Consider the following 18,868-nt stretch of genomic DNA (forward strand, 5'->3'; position numbering starts at 1 on the left):
CTAAATGGGCTCGGTGAGTTTATCACTTCCCAAAAAGTAAGATCGCTATGGTCCAAAAATATTATAGGTAATAAAAGAATAACAATGATCATAAAGACTGTTAAAATGGAGCAACTGAAAAAAATATGACAAGGTTAAAATAACATGGATTTATTTTTTGCTGTTATAAGTTAGATTGAAAAATCTAGCAATATTCTTTTATGCCTGGATTGGTAAAAAGATTTCTACTAAGTGCTTGAAAATAAAAAAAATGAAGCAAAGAAGAGGTTACAAGTAAGCTAGATTGCGTTCCAAGAAAATGGAATAAAACGTTTGTCTCCTTATCTACTATTTTCCAAAGAGAGTCAAAGAACAATGATTTCTAAAGGAACGAAAACGAGACTCGCCAAGAAAGTCGAGCTAACAAGAATCACATCGCAAGACAATTTTCCCAACATTCAGCGAAATCCAATGGGAAGACAGCTCAGAGAATTAAAGATATTCCAGCAATAAAAGAAAACGGTTAGTCGAGTCGATCGAACAAGCCCGTGAATAACATCCATCGCGTCTTTTCACCGACGGGACCACTCGATCTGATTACCGAAGATCCGATAAGGGGCCGAAATAACTACAGAGGATCCGTAATACGCCCGTAGGGGGATAAGAGTCGTCGCGCGGAGTCACGAAAGGAAGAGGGTCCTCCTTCGACTCGAAAACAGAATTGGCGATGGCATCCTATTCAAGGAGCAAAAGGCTAGGGGTGGCAAGGGGAGAAACTGCCGATGGAAGGAGAGGAGAAGAAGAGCGGCTCAATTCGTGTGGTATTTCCAGCCAGGCAAACCCGAGTTGCTCCGGATAAAACCTTCCTCCTCGGTCGCGTCGTCTCCGAGTAACATCCTTCCTATCCGCGGGGCAAAAAGAGGAACACCGACTAGGGGGAAGGGGTGGGTGGCAAGGGGGTTGCGAGAGAAGAGGGAAAAGAGGATCGAAGCCGGTGCCGGTTGAAAGGACTTATCGTGTTGAGAGATCGCGAGCACGGAGGACGTGTATTGGGTACATGGAACCCCATCGGTATTGCAGATCCCTACGCTGAAAGGGCCGCGACGCGGAGGTGGGGGCGCACAGGGTATAGGTATGCCATAATACTCGTGCACCGTTCCTCGATCGAGGGCGCGGGCGCACACCCACGACCACCGGCGGCAAGAGGAGCGGAGAAAAAGGATGTAGACGTACGTAGCGGGTAGACATTTCTCTGTATATTTTATCGTGCACATATTGCGACTCGTTCGCCGCGGCCGTGCCAAGCCACACAACGACCGCCCGCGCCAGCGTGTATGGACACAGAGTGCCTGCCTGTGTGTGTTCGTACGCGACCGTGTCCCGGCCAGCGGGGAACGGAGAAGCAAGATACATGGGATCGAAGTTACACGGATGTTGGACGAGGCGGTCGGGGGCAGGAAGGAGCGAGGGTCAGAGGAGGAGAAAAGTGCACGGGACAGGGGGTGAAAGACGGCGGTTTGGTAGGGGTTAGGGGAGTACAACAGGGGGCAACATGTGTGCGTGGAGAGGTCGCCGCGCAGTGGCATACGGAGAGCTCGATTTTTCCGATAGCGAATTCTGCTCTTCGTTTTTGTCCCCCTCTCCGACAACCTCCCTTCCTCCTACGCTCTATCTCTCTCGTCGCCAATTCACCCTCCCCCCCTGTCAGCCCTGCCGACGTGCAGCACGTTTTCCCTGGCGTACCATTCGTTCCTCCGCCCCGACATCGCCACCCTCATTTTTTCTCCCTTTCCCTCTCAATCTCCATCTGCTTCTCCGCCTCCGACGCGTATGCCGCGGCCCGCCCGACCAAACCAGTGGCGCTCTGCAGACACAATAAAACGTGGAAAAAGCGATGGCCAACGTACACGCAGACGGACGTGCGCGGAGAGAGAAAGAGCAAGCGAGGGACCAGAGGGCCGTGCGTGTATTGGGTTACCCTTACAGAGAGGCCAACGAGAGAGGGAGAGAAATCGCGCGCGGTGGACGGTTTTGAGAGGTTATTCATGAAGCACCTGACGAGATTCCACGACCGTAATTTTTTTTATTCCTCGTTTTTCGGCCGCGCTGAAGAACAGGGAGCATCGGGGGGACAAAAGGGTGCCGGAGGAACGATGAATCCTAGATTTATGGACATCCGAGGTCTATTCGGAACGGTCGTAATCTTGTTCCAGATCGATCGGCTACGCGACAGGATTCCGTGTCCCCTTCCTTGGCCTCTGAAAATCAAGAATCACTCTGCCTGAAGGGGAGAGAGTAATTTGTAGAATCGCGTGCTTTCCAGCTGCGAAACATTACGTGCCTGCAATCTCCAAACTTGCTTTTACCTTTCTAGCGACTCGGTGAAGAAGACAAAGCATGGAACAGTGAAAGCTTTATTTATATTAATCCCCACTAATTCCGTAATATTAAAAATGATTACTTCTTCGCACTTACTCCGTCACGGTTATCCCCACACTTCGTCCTCTTCAACAGACACAATATTTCCATTGACGAGTGTAAAACCGAGGAAGTCAAAATTGCAATGCCATCGCTCGTTGAGTTCGCATCAACTGAATAAAAGGAATATCGAGCGTCAAGCGGCGGGGCAGGGGGACACGCGCATTAAGCTGGGAAAAATCGTGAAATCGGTAGTGCAACGCGTGCAATCCGCGAACAGGAAGGAAATTAGTAGAGGAAATACAGGGTGGAGGGGGTGGTTGCGCGGTATCGACCAGTCGGGTGGTTGGGTATTTTGCAATGCTTTTTCGCGGATGTACTCGTTAAACCGATAAATGAATAATGAGCAGACTATACCAAGGGAGTTGGTACACGAGCGCGAGGTCGGCGGGGCAGGGGCGGAAACGGGGGGGTGAGAGGGTGTAGCAACGAGTCGAGCGCAAAACAACGAAATCGAATCACTCTCGGTGGCCTCCGGTACTTTTCATGCGTGAATTTTCCGACTGCCCGACACGTATTGCAGGCTGCGGAATCGGCGGTAATAGCTTTAGCAAAATCGAGAGTAATGCCCGAAAACATTTACAATACGCATCGCTTGCTGCGAATAAAAACGCATCGCGATCGTTTAACGACGGTACGCTACGTGTCGGGGGTTATAACAGCGCTTGTGGTCCTCTGGAATTATCGTTTCCGAGTAAGCGTTCAGATATACTGGAGCTACGACGAAGGAAACAGGGATGGAATTGGAATAAATATTATACCGTGAATTTCATTCATTCTGTTTTCTCGATTGGAAAAATAGTTAAAATATATGGAGATGTAAAAAATTAACATGTGACTATAATCGAAGCTTCCAGGTCAGAAATTGATGAAAAACTTGTTCGCTAAAAGCCACAGATATCATTCTCGAAGAATCGCTTAAGGCGATAATGCAATGTACAATGACACGTCGATAAAAGGCAATATTGCAGCAGATTGCTGTAAACAGAATTATTTTAAAAAACATTCTCTGGCAAACATTATGGGACTAAAATGGTCGATCGCCGACCGATTTATAGGGCTCCATTTTAACAAGCGTATATCCGCGGCGAGTGCGCGCGCGAGCACTTCGATGCGAAACCAGTGATTCGAGACGACAATTATCGTGCAGGTATAACAGGAAAACGTAACAGGTCGACTGCGGTCTGATGGATGATGATGATGACGGTAATTGTCGGGAATTACCCCGACGTTAATTACATCCAAGCGAAATCGAGCGCGTTTACACCGCCATTCGCAGACACTTACCAGACTGACCGACCCACCGACCGACCGCGTTAATACACGCCCGATAAATTCGATTCGTAACGTCCACGCGTTCTCCCTTCCCCATTTATGTGTACATATATATATATATATTTTAGCCTCCTCCCTCGCGTCGTCGGAGCTGTTACTCATCTCGCACCCCTTCGACCCTTGCTCCCCTCGTTTCCGTTGCCGATTTTCCTCTCCTGTGCATTTTTTGTTTTATTTCATCCTCTTTTTTTCGCTGTTTTTTATTTCCACGCGAACGACGCAACGCTGGCTCGTCATAAACGCGCCACGATTAATCGCCCTGGCGAGTATAGCGAACAGCAGGGGGCGAAGGGTGGGACGACTGCTGGCTGGCTCTGCTTTTATAAACGCGATCAGGCACGAAATTGTGCCGCAGAAATACGATCGTGTAAACAGCTTCTGACACGTCCGCTATCGAAATTTTACAACAGGCATCGACCGGCACCGCGATTCCCGTAACTCGTCGCCCCGCGGAAATATGCGATTTCGCGCGGACATCACCGCCGATGACCACCCCCCATACGAGCGTTTCGTTGGGTGAAGTTGATGGAACGGTGGTCGCGGGAGTTGGGAGAGAGGGGTAGTTGAGTGAGGATATTGGGTTTGTAGATTTTGATAAATCTAGAGAGCAGATAGTCTGGAATTGATTCTGTTAGGTAGTAGTTTCTCAGAAGGAACGATTTTAAGTTTTCATATTTTTCAATTTCCATGTCGTTGGATTTGCAAATATTCAAATTTCCATATCGTTAGATTTTCAAATGTTCAAATTTCCATATCGTTACAGTTTAAACGTACCAATTTTGAATTTTCGAAATTCCAAGTTTTTATATCTTAGAAATCTTCTTATACGTCTATCCCAATTTCTGAATTTTAGTTCTCCTATTTTGTAAGTATGTAAATTTTAAGTAACCTCTCGATATGATAAGGACTGAGATGTTAAATCCAATCTTTCTTCCCTCAAAATACAAATTCTAATCCCCTCCACGCGAAGCAACACCCACAATTCATCTCTCACTTTCTGCTCCCCACCCGCGACTGTCACCAATTCTCTTTTACGACATCCCTTACCATAAACCTTCTCACTATCCCTCAACTTCTGCCTTTACACTCCCACTAGTTGCACTTCTCTCCAAAATGAAATCATCATCATAAGCCCTTCCCTCCTGTCAACCTCCACAGGACATCTCATGCACACAATTTCTCGCATGTTAAATCCGCTCTCTTATTATTTATCGCGTGGAGGGAGCATAACTGGGGACCACAACGTCGGAGAGACCGGCAGAAATTCCTCCCAGTCCCGTTCCACTTGGCCAGGCCGAAATAAAGTGTACGGCGGATCCGCGGTAAATCTCGTCAGGATTTATTGAACGTGTAACGCGGCCAGACCAGGCGAAAGAGAGAAGATAGCAGGGGGACGAAGAAAAAAGCCGACTGCTGTCTTTCCCCGGGGGCAGAGGCCGTGTCTGCGTGTTCCACGGCGCAAAACTTCGGGCTCCTTCCATTTTCGATCCGCTCGGCCCCGTCGGCTAATTCATGAATCGGCCCCCGCCGCCGATCCTCAGTCCTCGTCGAGAGGCTTTCCCCCGTGGACGCGCGAAGCCCGATTTACGGTTTGAAGGGTGCATCCGGTAGGAGCGACGCGCGAGAAGAGGCGGCCCCAAGGAGGAAAAAGAGAGGAGAGTCGGCGGTCCGACGGCCGAGGAGGAAATAACGGGGGTCGGCTGCTAAATATTCAATAAACGCGAGCATTATTCCTGGCACGTCGACGCGGAGGCTGGCTTACGGACGGGCGCAGGTGAAGAGGTAAGGAGAGAAAAATCGTGAGGCAGACGAACGGAGGAACGTGGAGAGGAGAAAGGGGGATGAAATGGGCCATTTATCCTCTTGCTGGGGGGAAATCGCGACGCGAATGAGCGCTTCTTAACCCTTTAACTTCGGCACTACAGGGCGTTAAAAATAATGGGGGACATTCTTTACTGGATCGATTCCCCGCGATAAGGTAATGGAAAAGGTGATGTAAGGATAAGGTTGCAGGGAATTCGGTCGTTTGGGAGGAAATTGGCTTGTAATGGCCGTTCGACACGCGTAAGTGTCTGTACTTAGATTATTAATCTCTTAATATAATCCTCTTTTTCACTAGGTTGGCTCGTTTTATCATAAATCGACCTAACAAAAAAGCGTAAATTTAAAAAAATTAGTAATATCCTTATTTAAAGTCGGAATCATAGGGTAGTGGACTGATCGAAGAGAAATTCTAAAAAGGGAACCTCAGAGAGATTTCTACAATTCTTACAATTCTTTATAAATTAATATATTCTGATTTCAAGATGAATTCAAGATCTCTTTCTTAGCCCCCTCGGTAACCTTACCAAAGCTTCCAGCCCGAAATTGATTAAAATTCGTAAAAACTGCATAAAACCGAGGTTCATTTACTTTTTAGAACCGATTCCCTCTGAACATTCAGAAAAGGTTTCCTCCCAATCGCCATGCAGCAGAATTCACGATCCCGATTTCAAGACGACTAGGGAATACTGCAGAGCTCTCCGTTTTATTCACCATATCTGGGTAAAACTGTCCCTACCTGTTCACAATGTAAGGGTCGGCGGGTTTGGAGTAAGAAGGTCTCTGTTAAAAAGATCGCCGACGGTGGATATAAGGGGCGTTCCAAGCGGTTTCCGTTCGCTTTCGTCCGACGACCCGATAAATTTTCATGATCGGCCCTCGTAAATGAATCGCCGGTAAAAACGGACGAAGACGTGCACGGTAATTGACGACATTAATGTCCTGACTGTCGTAAAAGCGAGCGCGAAATGAAATACGACGCTTCCCCCTCCTCCTGCCTCGCTCGTGGGGCCATCCTCGCTTTTGGTCCGCTTCGCCGCCAACAAATTATACCGACCAACCGCGCCGTTTTTCTCCTCTGCCCTCCCACCGTTTTTCCTTTGGCTAGTCCACCGCGTGGAAGGGGAAAAATCGGTATTTACAATGGCGATCACGATCGAGCGACCGAGAAAACGGGGAAATTCAAATCGTCGCCGATCGCCGCGATGAATATGGATGCTACGGCGAGAAAAACACTGACTGAGAGGGGATCTTTGCGATGCAAATGCCCCGTGGATCTTTCCCTTTATTAATATCGAAAGAGAGAGAGAGAGTAAAAAGTGCCTTCGAAAGGGAACTCGACGTCGCCTCGGGAGAACGCGTTCCCGACCGCCTCGAGGGGTTAATTCGCGGATATCAAACGAACCTCTTCCGATTCTATTTCTGCCTGTTTACTCGGCAAACAGATCGCGCGGGACCATTAAGAGACGAGAGAAGCATTACCGAGAATACACCAACCTTGCGCCATTTCCTTTCGGTTCTTACGACGAATCCCGTTAAAATATCGTTGAACCGCGAGACTGGGGAATGACGTAATCGTGTCGTCTAAAGGAAGGGTGAAGAGGAACTCTTCGCTAGGAAAAGATAGAATTCGTACGCGAGGAAACATGGAAATAGAGAGGCCTGAAGCTTTGGAATATTACACCAGCGATATTTAAAAAAATATTCTAATCCACTGAGATATATAATTCTAGTACAATATGAAATACTTTATAAAAATAATTTACAATAATAGAAATATTTTATAAAAATATTCCACATTCTTTAATGCTTAATAAAATACTCGAAAAATATTACTCCAGCAAATATAAAGTTACTAAAGTGTACTGATTATTGAAACTTTCAATTTCCCAGCAAAGTGTGAATAGAAACTCTCTCAACCAAGAATCGATTCAATTACCCTTAATCTCAACACCCGAGTCATGAAACAAGAAAATAAAAGCTAAACCTCCCCCGTCCTCGCTGGAGCCATAAGACGCGCGCTCGTTAAACAAAGAAGCACCCTGAGTCCCGATTTCAAAGCGCCATAAAACGCTCAATAATTCCCCGTAAAAGCCGGCGTGGCCTTCGCTTTTTCTCGAACGTCGGAAAGTCGACGGAAGAAGCCGTTCGGAAGTCACCCTCCCGTGCAATTTGCATGTTATTACCTTGTTTACATATTTATTCTATAGCCGGTGCTATCCCCCAGGAACCATCTCCCTAATCCTGCGTCCCTTTAATTTCGGCTTAAGGGCCAGGACGCAGGCACGCTCGAGGACGGGAGCCCGACGACCGAACGATTAGTAAGTCGCCGCACGGATATTGCTCGCGCGCTGCCGCCGCGTCATGAATGAAAACATAAATTTCAGCGGACACGTCGGGCTATCGCGCGTTAAGTCAACGAAGTAATTGCTATACCGGTGTGCTGCTGCTGCTCGTGCTGCCGCGCGCACGTGCGTGCACCACAGACACACGTACACGTCTGTGGACAACGCTCAGCGAGAGAGAAAGATGGACGTGTGTACGCGCTCCGACCGCTTCGTTGTTCTATCGCCGCGCTTCGATGACGTTCATTTGAATTTCAAATTAACGTAAAGGCTTACCTGTTTATGCATTTCCACGTTCAGCCCGTAGGACATCTCGTAATACTGCAAGAATAAAGAAAAAGGGGGACGATATATTAGACATGGTAGATGTAAAGTGGCAAAAGCATGCGAGTGGAAATATAAAAGAAGCGTGGTTCGGTACAAGCGTTAACGCGATGCTCGCACAGTAACTGCGCCCGGTAAAAGCATCCGTGTGTCTCAGGGACGCGCAAGGAACGTGAGCTACATGCTGCGTGCGAGAACGCTTCGGTGTTTAATCGTTTTTACGTCTGGGACCCTGGCTGCTGAATGACCATTATGAAGTATAAACACATACCTATTTGAATCTTAATCGTTTAGAATACCACTTCACATTTTTAGCACTTGAATATTTTTAACTTTTAAACCTTGGACTTTTCAAATATTTAAAATTTGGACAATGTTTAGGAATTTTACACTTTGAGAATTAACAGAATTGGAAATTTGAAAGTTTAAAAATTTGAATATTTAAAAATTTGAAAATTTAAAAATTTGAGAATTTCAAATATTGGATATATACAACTTTGAAAGTTGGTTCTCAACCTTTGGTCTTTTCTGAGTCCCTAGTCCATACACCTTTCCCAGAGCCATGTCATATATTTTGCATATGTTTATTCTTCAATTATTGTGTAATATCCTCTATTTAAAGAGAGAACATAAAATCGATTAAACTCGTTTAATTACAAGACACGGTTCACGGCATCGACACACCAACGCCAAGAATCTTGTCTTTTTCCTTTTCCTTTCGCTCGATACCCGTGGCTGACTTTAATTGAATTTACTCCCGTGGATTGGTACACGCGCTCATGGGCGCAAAGGCCCGACTGATTAAGACGACTGAGATAAACCCGAATTTGTGCCAGCAGCGGAACGATAAATAATTTCGCTCGCGACAACTCGAACGATGCCTCGAGCTTGGCGATAACGCTCATTCGAATGTACTCAGCTGCAACTTATTATGCAACGCGCGATTCAATTGCACCTGACTGGTTCGATCGCCAAGGGGAAACGAAGAAATCGACGATCGATTTGCCTCGGACGATTACACTCGGCCCACGTCGCTGGATGCTTCGCACTGCTGCAAACTTAATTGCTTCAGAGAAGTCGCAGAGAGGAAAAAGAGGATTATGATATTTATTTTTTGCAGCTCGTTAATAAACGACCTTTTTTTATTATTTATCCCCTTGAAGGAGGATCGGTGTATAGAACTTACTTATAGACACATGTACCTACTTCGTGTAAAGGCCCGTAACAAGCATTAAAGCTAATTAATTCAGAAGCCTTTAAACCGTCAACACGGTCATTAATAATCTTACAGGAAAGCGTAGTATCGGCAAGCTGCCAGCGTTTAACGAGCAACATCGAATTAATAATATTCGCTCGCAGCGGCCTCGATTTTTCCTCATTTCCAGCGCTGATTCAAAATGACTCCGGTATCCTCATTAAAATGCAGTCACGATAAATATTCCCTGTTACATACGAGCGGTGAAACGATCGCGTGATATTGGAAGCTCGATCGTTACGCAGACCTCGGCGACAACGTTTCACTGGCAACCCAAATGTGTCAGAAACGATTAGTTCGAGGACCCACCGTTCGTCAAGACTTATTCACCTTTTTTATTAAATTCTACCGGCTGCTCTCTTTCGTTACTCCTAATTCTATAGCGCTCGAAACGATGGCTTAACGCCCGAAATATCGACGAGGGGGCTCGGTTAAGTCGAGCGGAAAGACACCCAAGGGCTAATCGAATTATCGAGTTACCAAAACCGAGATGCTGCTCGAATTCGTAATAACGTCTAAAAGAACCCTTCGAGGAGGGTCTTTAGGGGCCGGTACAAGGCTGCCGAGAGCCGAGATTACATCGATCGAACGAGATTACGAAAAGCGGGCCAAATTGAGCCGTAATGCGAGATCCCGGCCAAGAAGGAGGATAAACGCGCGGAGAAAATGAGAAAAACGAAAACGGAATCGGTCTACCCCTCTCACTGCCACGATGCTTCTATGTGTGCTTGTGTGCGTGTGGCCAGTGTGCTCCTCGTGTGCTCCTCGTGTGCTCGTGCGTGTACGCGACGTCCAAGACCGGTTTCTCGTAACATCGTTTCTACATCGTGTGTACAAGATCCCGTCCCGGGTATGGTTTAACTAATTCACCTACCGGAACAGAGGTTCTCAATTTCCCTTTACCTTCACGAGTCTCTAACGCGATGAGAGTTTGCTGTACATATTGATCTCTTAAGTTTTAGAAATTTTTCAATTTCAAACTTCAAACTTTTCGAATATTCAAATTTTGGAAATTACAAATTTTCATATGTTCGAATTTTTGAATTTATCAATTCTCAGATTTTGTAAACTTTCCAATTTTCTTCTTCCTTTTGTTCTCACTGTTATTGTAGGGCCGTGAGTTTGTCAACAGTATCTTGTTTTCGAGTTGCGTACTCTTCTACAAACTTGTACGACAGCAGAAAATTCTCGGAGCATTCCAAACTCCAATCTTGACGGGATCATCGAAGATTTTGCAAACTGGCAACCGATCTTCCATAAAGAAACTCCTCGAGATGTGAAGAACTTCGGAAGTTTGAAATCCGCAGAGCACCGAAGCAATCTACCTCCAATATTTCTTCCCTGTATGCAACTTCCAAAGATCTAGGTTACAAGTTGCGAAAGAAGCTGTCGAGGTCTGCATTTTTCGACTCTTGCGGCACGCTGAGCACGCTTACGAACTTCGGAGATATATTTTACTGACACTCGGTAGGCAACCTTCACTAATCCCGTTTGAAATGTGTAACTTTCCTTCCAGACAAGAATGTTTTTTATACAGCTGTCATTCGTTGAATAAAAACTCTTGAATTTTCATTCTAGCACATGTATTATTGATTAAGAGTTTGGAATTATGTGACAAGTTCCATTAGAATTGTTAAATTAATTATAATGCAGTGACCTCTTTATCCCTGTACTGCTATCAGTTACAATAAACTTTTTAGAATAAAAATAGTGAAATTAAAATAATTTCTACTTCCAATAAAAAGAAGACATACTTGATATCCCAACAGCAATACAAACATTGTCCAAAATTACTGTGTATTTAATATTCCTTTTTTTCATTTTTCTTCTTTATTTTATTAAGATGATTTATAGGGTGGTAAAGAGACATCAAAGCGATCCTCTTAAGTGTCCAATAATTCCCATCCCGCCAATGCTTCGCTTAAAACGTAACGTCCCTCATCTTTATAGCCCATTATACTCAGCCACACGTATCTAAGCAGTAACCAGCCACAATCCAATCGAAGTTCAGAGCCTCGGTGAACGAGTTAAGCCGAAAAACGTCGGTTCCTTTCGCTTTCGTCGCCTCCTGTGTCTGCAGCCTCTGACATCCCCTCAATTGTGACTCACTCTGCGACTCGAGTACTCATGAGTCATCGGCAACGGCTCCGAGCAAGACTTTCGACCAGCGGAAGAACGTCAACGAGACGTGCACAGAGGACATAAAAGAGCTACGTTCGGTGACGAGGACTCGTGCAGAGGAACGAGTGGAAACGAGACATTCGACAATAACGACGGAGAGAATAGAGCAACGTAACGGCTAGGAAGAAAAATGCGTGACTCGCGACTTTGGTGAGAGAAAAATGCAAAGAGAGAGGAGGGAATGGCGATCCGCGGATTTTAACGAGCCACCAGAACACGGAGAGCAGTCGCCACATTATTCCTCGTACAACCGAAACAACGACCCGCAGTGAAAACGGTCTTTATTGCCCGCCGATCGTAAAGTTGCGTTTTAATACATCAACGTGGCCGCCACAGAACTGTTGTTTTTTCCTCTCACGAATGTGAAACTCGGAGCTGATATTGAGTTATAATGTCGCTCGGCTGCTTCGCGGTTCGAGGTCGCAAATTCGAGATTTAATGCTCCATTTGCGTTCCGCGGCAAGAATAAGAACGGAGTCGAGGAACATTCATAGCTGAGAGAATTATGCGACACTGTGATGATTAATAAGAGATCGAGTGAATAAGAAATCATCAGATAGTAGAGAATGTTACTTCCACTGGCGCGCAGCTTTCCATCTTCTCGGGTTACAAATCCAATCGTCGCGAGAACGATCGCCCCGAAATCGATGGAGACTCGGAGACTAAGACGAGTAAAACGTGGCGAAATTGTGAATAAAATAAGGACACGAAAAGCGCATTTGTTGCGATCCGGTGTCACGGAAAGAAAGCATAAAAGGAGGATAGAAGCTTGGCTAGTATTATTGCATGATCGATGTCGTCTCTGGGGATTCCGAGCGTCCAGGGGAATCAGACGTAAGTGGTTCACTGTGGAAAGAGAAACGGAGACTCACGAAATAGTAATCAAGGAAATGGGTAAAGTATGTCGAACCGACGTGTATTTGCAATGTGGTTTTGTCGGATAATAAAATATTTAGGTGGAGAAAGATTTGAATGATGTAGATACTATTGTGTATCGCTTTTACAAGAGTCATTGGTTGTTCAAACATTAAAATGTTCAAATATTCAAATATTCAAATATTCAAATTTTCAAATTTTCAAATATTCAAATATTCAAATATTCAAATTTTCAAATATTCAAAATTTCAAATATTCAAATTTTTGAACATTTAAATTTCAATAGAACGCTTTCTTCTGCCACCGATTCTCTGAAAATATCCCTAATAGGTATCTGATTTCTCTAGCCCAGACGAAGCATGATCTACTGATGTTTGCAGATACAATAACCCTAAACTCTTGCGTCCCCTATTTTCAGATGTCCCTGCATAATGGGATGTCTTCTCTGTTCGTGGCTCGACGAAGTAATTAGCCTTTAATTAATAGACCTCGCCCTGGGTGCCGTTGGGGTAGCGGAGGTCAGGATCTTAATTATCGCGAGGCTGGAAACGTTACTCGCGCGGTCGACGCGTTTAATACGGGAGGAGTGGAATGTCGCGGCGAACAGGGGCGACTCGATTCCGGGACGAGATGATAAAACCGTGTCCGGGCAATAAACGTCGTTCAGCCATTAAACTCTCAGAATCCCCCGGACCTCTTTCCTACCCCCTGTCGTTTGCATTTTCAAATTGGACCAGCTTTACTCGCTCGTATAGGATTTTATATATCTCGCGACGTCGTGTCCACGTTATCGAGTTCAAGTGCTACGAAATTTTACCTTCAACGATCCATAGGGAAAAAAATTTCCATTTTCATCGACGCACGGGATATCATATCCGACTCACGGTAGAAGGATGGCTTTGGGATCTGGTTGTTTAAAAAAATTTCAAACCGAGGAGAACGTGGACCAAGCTCCACTGATCCTCGAACCTCGATCCCTTCGGGGTCCTAGAATCGACTCTCTGCCTTCATTCTCGAATAAACGACCGATATCGATCGTGATCGCTATCTGCACCGTGACGAGATACGCAAGACTAATGGACCCTCGCCTGTTCGCTCTCTCCACACCGCCTCGTCCCTTTCACGAACCCTTATCCCCCTTTTTATCTTCCCTCGGTGGAGAATGGTCCCTGTTGCGAGCACACCCCTACATCAAGGGCCTCTCCTGGTCGTGTACGACTTGCAAATTTTGCCCTCGATTTGGCCTCCCGTTCGTGATCGGTCTTGTCCTTGATTTAATCAGGAAAAACACTCCAAACTCGACAGACGCGTGTCCCTGGCCATCATGGGAGTACCCTTCGCAACTATACCCTCTGAAGATGATTATATTATTACCATACTTTCAGCAGTGTGTGAAACGGATGAGCAAAAGTGAGTGCAGCTGTCTATACGTAGTGTAGTATGTTTATAAAGACTAGTTTCAACATTTTTATATTCAATATTTGAAAATTTGAAACGTTAAACTATCTGAATATTTGAAAATTTAAATATTCAAAAATTTGAAAATTTTGTCCCTATTACTCTACTATTTTCTGAATTCTGAATTTAAAAAATTGTATGATTCGTGAGTTCCACCTATTATAAGTAATTTCAAAATAACCTTCGCTCAGATTAAATCACACAAATTAAGCGCACCTAACTCCACGATTATCACGTCTACAATATGCACGATCTATGTCAACATTACTTTCCGATCAATCTACCGCTAACTTCTGAAGGACCCTCGAGTTACATGTCCTCGTCCCAAAGAAATAAAAGCTAGATCGCGTGACGAAGGCCCATTGCCTCGCGAAAACGCGCGGCTCACCGACGATGACTTAATACATACTTTTAATCGCAGGCAGAAATAATTTGAAATTCTCCATGGACACTAATTCCCTGTTAATAAAGACTGCCTCGCGTAACTGCCGCTAGAATCTCGACGGCGAAATTATGATCGTACAATTAAATTTGCGCTCGTGTTTTCGTTCAACCGTATACACAAGCTCGGGGAACATCTCCGGGGCCGCCGCGCGGAAACTACGCTCGCGTGGAAATGTACGCTAACGACCGACACGTTCTCGTGGCGGTGCTTTCAGGCCAAACTTCGCTGCAAAAGGGGGGCTTGGCTGGCGTTGTAACGCGAACACGAGAGAACCGTAGACGGGCCAATTTGAGGCCGGAAGGTGCACACGCTCGCGTGTTGCCAACGATTGCATAAATTCGTGGCACTAGACGCTGGACACGGCGTTAGCGGTGTTAACGACCCGAACTGTGGCCGTTCACGGCCTTAGGATTCTATTAACTCATCGCTGTATCCTGTACGAGCGAAATTCGCAACAATCCACGATGCCTCGGACGCGTAAACTCGTGATATGTTACAGAGGTTTAACGATACACTTTTTCCCCCGCTGGCAAATGTCGCCACTTCGCGTAGATGTAGATATCTCGTTTCATGACCGTATCTGGGACTATTACATTCGAATCACTGGCTCTGGACTTTCAACAATTTTGGATCATTGAATTCTGCATCGATGGGAAAGTCAGTCTACCAGAATGATCTGAAATACGTATACATATAGGTACCTACATCGTGTAGTTGATATCAACTGAGAATCAGAGACGAACTTTACTGGAACTGTTGCGAATATATGAGACAATATTGAGGTGTCTTAAGGTAACTAATAATAATATGTGTATTTACATTAACTAAATTTTCATTCATTCACTGACTTTGAACCTTCTCAATTCTACTCAATTGGAAAATAATTTCCAATCTAATATTTCATACTAAATACAACTGAAGGGTTGTAACAATTTATAACATTTTTATAAAATTCCAAAACCCAATAGAAAAGTAATGAAATTTCTCTTTGTACTCTTCAAAAACTCGCCTCTCAACTAGACTCTCGAGAGAAGTTTTTCCTCGCGAGTCAATTTCCAGAAAACAAGCAACCCTATCAGAGTTTCTCTCCCAAAAAAGCGGAAGAACCGCTTACCGATCGTTTAAGAAACCAGAACGAACCGAAGAGCACCTATAGAAGCAGTCGGCAAGCGACTGCACCAGCGCAGCTCGAAGTGCACCGGACGAAGCGCTTCAAGGCGATCTCTTCCGCGCGGATCGCGCTCGTAAAAGTTCACGAGCTCGACAATTACATGAAAGAGTCGTAAAAGCGTAATGCCCCGTGGGCAGGCTATATCGTCGTATAACGACGTCGTACGAGCATCCTCCGGCACGAACACCATCGCGAGACAGCTTCGACTGTCGCATCGGAAACAAATCCGTGTGCGGAAATCGAGTTCGACCCGCGTACCACTTGTCGAGGCGGCTCGCTGGGAAAACACGTAGCCAAACACGCTCAAGGTTTTTCCACGCGGAAAAGTCGCTGATGGAAAGTACGTTTATACACTCGAGGAATATAAAATATCCCAGGCGCTTGTGCTCGCGGTGCATGAACGCCAGAGCATTTAAAACGGCTGCGAACGGCGGCGGGTTGGAAAAAGAAGGGCAATTCCCGCGGTAAAAAGAGGAGAAGACGCTGCGGCGCGATATCCGCTGGGGGAGCTAAGCGAAATATTTGCGTTAGAGGTCGCCTCTTTTTAACAGTGGCGTGAGTTCCAGCCGCGGAGAGTATCCTACTCGATTCACGGGTTAATTAAGTTCACACGTCGGGCCACTTCGTCTGCCACACCATCGCGGGAAGACAGCGATTCAGAGACTAGGGGCGAGGATATTTTTCTTTGGAAATGAACTAACGAGAATTGTGGGCAGAGTTGAGAAGAATGTGGATTTAATTGGTTATAGTAGTATTCCTGTCCCATGAGAAGTCTCTTGGAAAGTACTGGGGGCAATGTTTTCCATAGGACTTCTTGTATATCGCGAAGAGGACACACGTGTGTAGGTACAGTCCTTCGTCTCAGAATGGATAAATAGGTAGAGTAATAAAAAATGAGTGCAAGTGAGATATCGATATACGACATAACGAGTAGAGGATCTCATTCAGGGAGATCACGCTTATTTACTTCAAATTCGTCATGCTGAAGACACTTGGCGGTCTCTTCCAAGAAGTGATGAGGATAGCGACAGCCAACTATCCCTAGAAAATTTCTATGTCCTACGAAAAGTCTCCTGGAACACCTTAAAGGAAACGCTTTTTAGGAGACTTCTCATGAGACACGAATAATAAGTACCTAATTAAATCCACTAAATAATACATTCTTTTATTTTGGGATAGGTGTGTACACTTACGAGGCAAGGGTTCATTACAGACAATAGCTACTAATTCGTAGAGAAACCGTCACAGAAAGAGCCACGTACACCTAACCTGCACAATACCCTTGTTGCCTCTCTGCCACCTCATCTTCTTTCCATCTCCGCGCAGTACGGACACCGATGTGCTCGCGGCGATAACGAACAGGCTTAACGTTCCAGCTGAATCATTCCAATTACGCTCGCGTACGGGCCGGCACCGATTCATTAAGAGCCCGTTTACCAGTCACTCGATACGTCAGAACAGAGCGGACACGAGAGCGCGTATGTCTGACAAGTGTACCTGTTGCTGCCGCGAATCGACGCCAATACAATAAATTCTTGTTGCGTCGATGATTAATCGTGAATGACGAAACGATGTAATATGACACCGTCCCGCTAATAATAAATGACCGCGCGACGGTGCTCGCGCGCGGATTGGAAATCGAGTGCCCGTCGCGGGGGCCATTCTTCCCGCGATTCATCGACCAGCGATCGGGCGGCGCAAACGAGGCGGCCCGCGTGTCGCGTCCACGGGGAGAGAGTCAATTTTTTCCAACGAACCGCGTCGGAATAACTTCATAGAAAGCGAAACGGAGGAAAGGGGGGGACGGGGGTGGGCGTGCTCGAATGCATACGCGATACGGAACGAGCCAGCGGGAGATCCGTGCGAGGAATCGGGGAAAGGATCGCGTCCCTCGGAGGGATCGATCAATCGTGAGTTGGCTGGCCGCGCTGGCTCGTACGCAGGCTGGTCGCGATCGCGCGATTAATCTTCGCGGTGCGTGAATCGACGGAAGTGCCACGTCCACGCAACCGGCCACGGTGCATTTTATATGAAGTCATTTGCATCGAGCGCGGCCACGAAGTGTGGCCTATAAATTACACGGCGTGTCCGCGATAACCGCGACGCGGACGCGAAAGACAATAAACTGCAGGGCGACAGAGCGGGCGCTGCCTCGCGTCGTTCGTTCGCCTTTTCTCAGCCCCAGGGAATGGCTACTTTTATCGTCGAATCTATGGCCGTAGCGCGGCGTAAACGGGGAATTCATAAGCCCCGCGGAAGGCCCTTGTAGACGACGGTTTAGTAGCTTCGACAGACCTTTTAAATTTCCCAGGATATATGTGCGCGCAGAAGGAACGGGGGATCGTTTAAAAAATCGTTATCCAAGGTTTATAGCTCGGGGGTCAACGGGCTCCGACGGTTTACGACGAATCATAAACGGCCACCGGATGACTGACGTAGCATTGATATTTCGGCTTTTATTTGCGTCAAGCTCGAAGCGTGGAATGGTGGTCAATTAAGAGATTGATTTGTATCGTTGGGCAATATGAATTCGGAGATGAGGCTTGCGGGAAAAGAAATAAAGTGGTCATAGTGTTATCCTATTTTATAGGTACTTTATAACATAGACCAATGTGAGAAAAATTCTGAGATGTCCATAGACGCACATCAGTTTCTTTTTATAGGTTGAAACTTGATATGAAACACAGGAGACATCTTTACATTCTTATGAAATGGCACGTAAATTTGTACAAATTTAGGTTCCTCAATTCTCGACAAAACTGGCTAATACTTAATGTTAAAAAATAACAATTTCTACATAAATATAGATACCTATTAAAGAAATTCCACGGATTCACCTACAATTATTTCATCTCTTTTCACGCGAACCTCAACTCAAAATTTCACTTTAAGCAAAGAAACAAAAATTCTCTCTGAACTGACTGATCACCCCATTACTAACCACAATGAAATTAACTTCTCTCAGGATATCAGCTCGAAATGATCCCTCGAGCACTGATCACCTAACAGACCCAACACACACTTCACACATCCACATCTCCAACTCGCCAAGAACAGCAGTTTCATTCGACAAGACTCGATCATCGAGAGAAAAGTTGCGACACATAGCGTGCTCTGCGCGCAATTTCAAAGACGTCTTTCACGCAGGGTCCCGCGACCTTCTCCGTAGCAGTTGAATGCAACTCGATTTGAGTCGACTT

General features: G+C 45.8%; 1 protein-coding gene across 1 annotated transcript in view; it reads right to left on the reverse strand.

The window, feature by feature from the left end:
• The window catches only part of LOC143188829 (protein groucho), a 115,781-nt gene that overhangs the window by 58,613 nt on the left and 38,300 nt on the right, over positions 1 to 18,868 (reverse strand). Inside the window, exon 4 of the mRNA XM_076393296.1 lies at positions 8,235 to 8,279. Coding sequence (XP_076249411.1) covers positions 8,235 to 8,279 — 45 coding nt within the window. The remainder of the gene's footprint in view (positions 1 to 8,234; positions 8,280 to 18,868) is intronic.

This window comes from Calliopsis andreniformis, chromosome 3 (genome assembly GCF_051401765.1).
Source record: "Calliopsis andreniformis isolate RMS-2024a chromosome 3, iyCalAndr_principal, whole genome shotgun sequence".
Lineage (NCBI taxonomy): Eukaryota > Metazoa > Arthropoda > Insecta > Hymenoptera > Andrenidae > Calliopsis > Calliopsis andreniformis.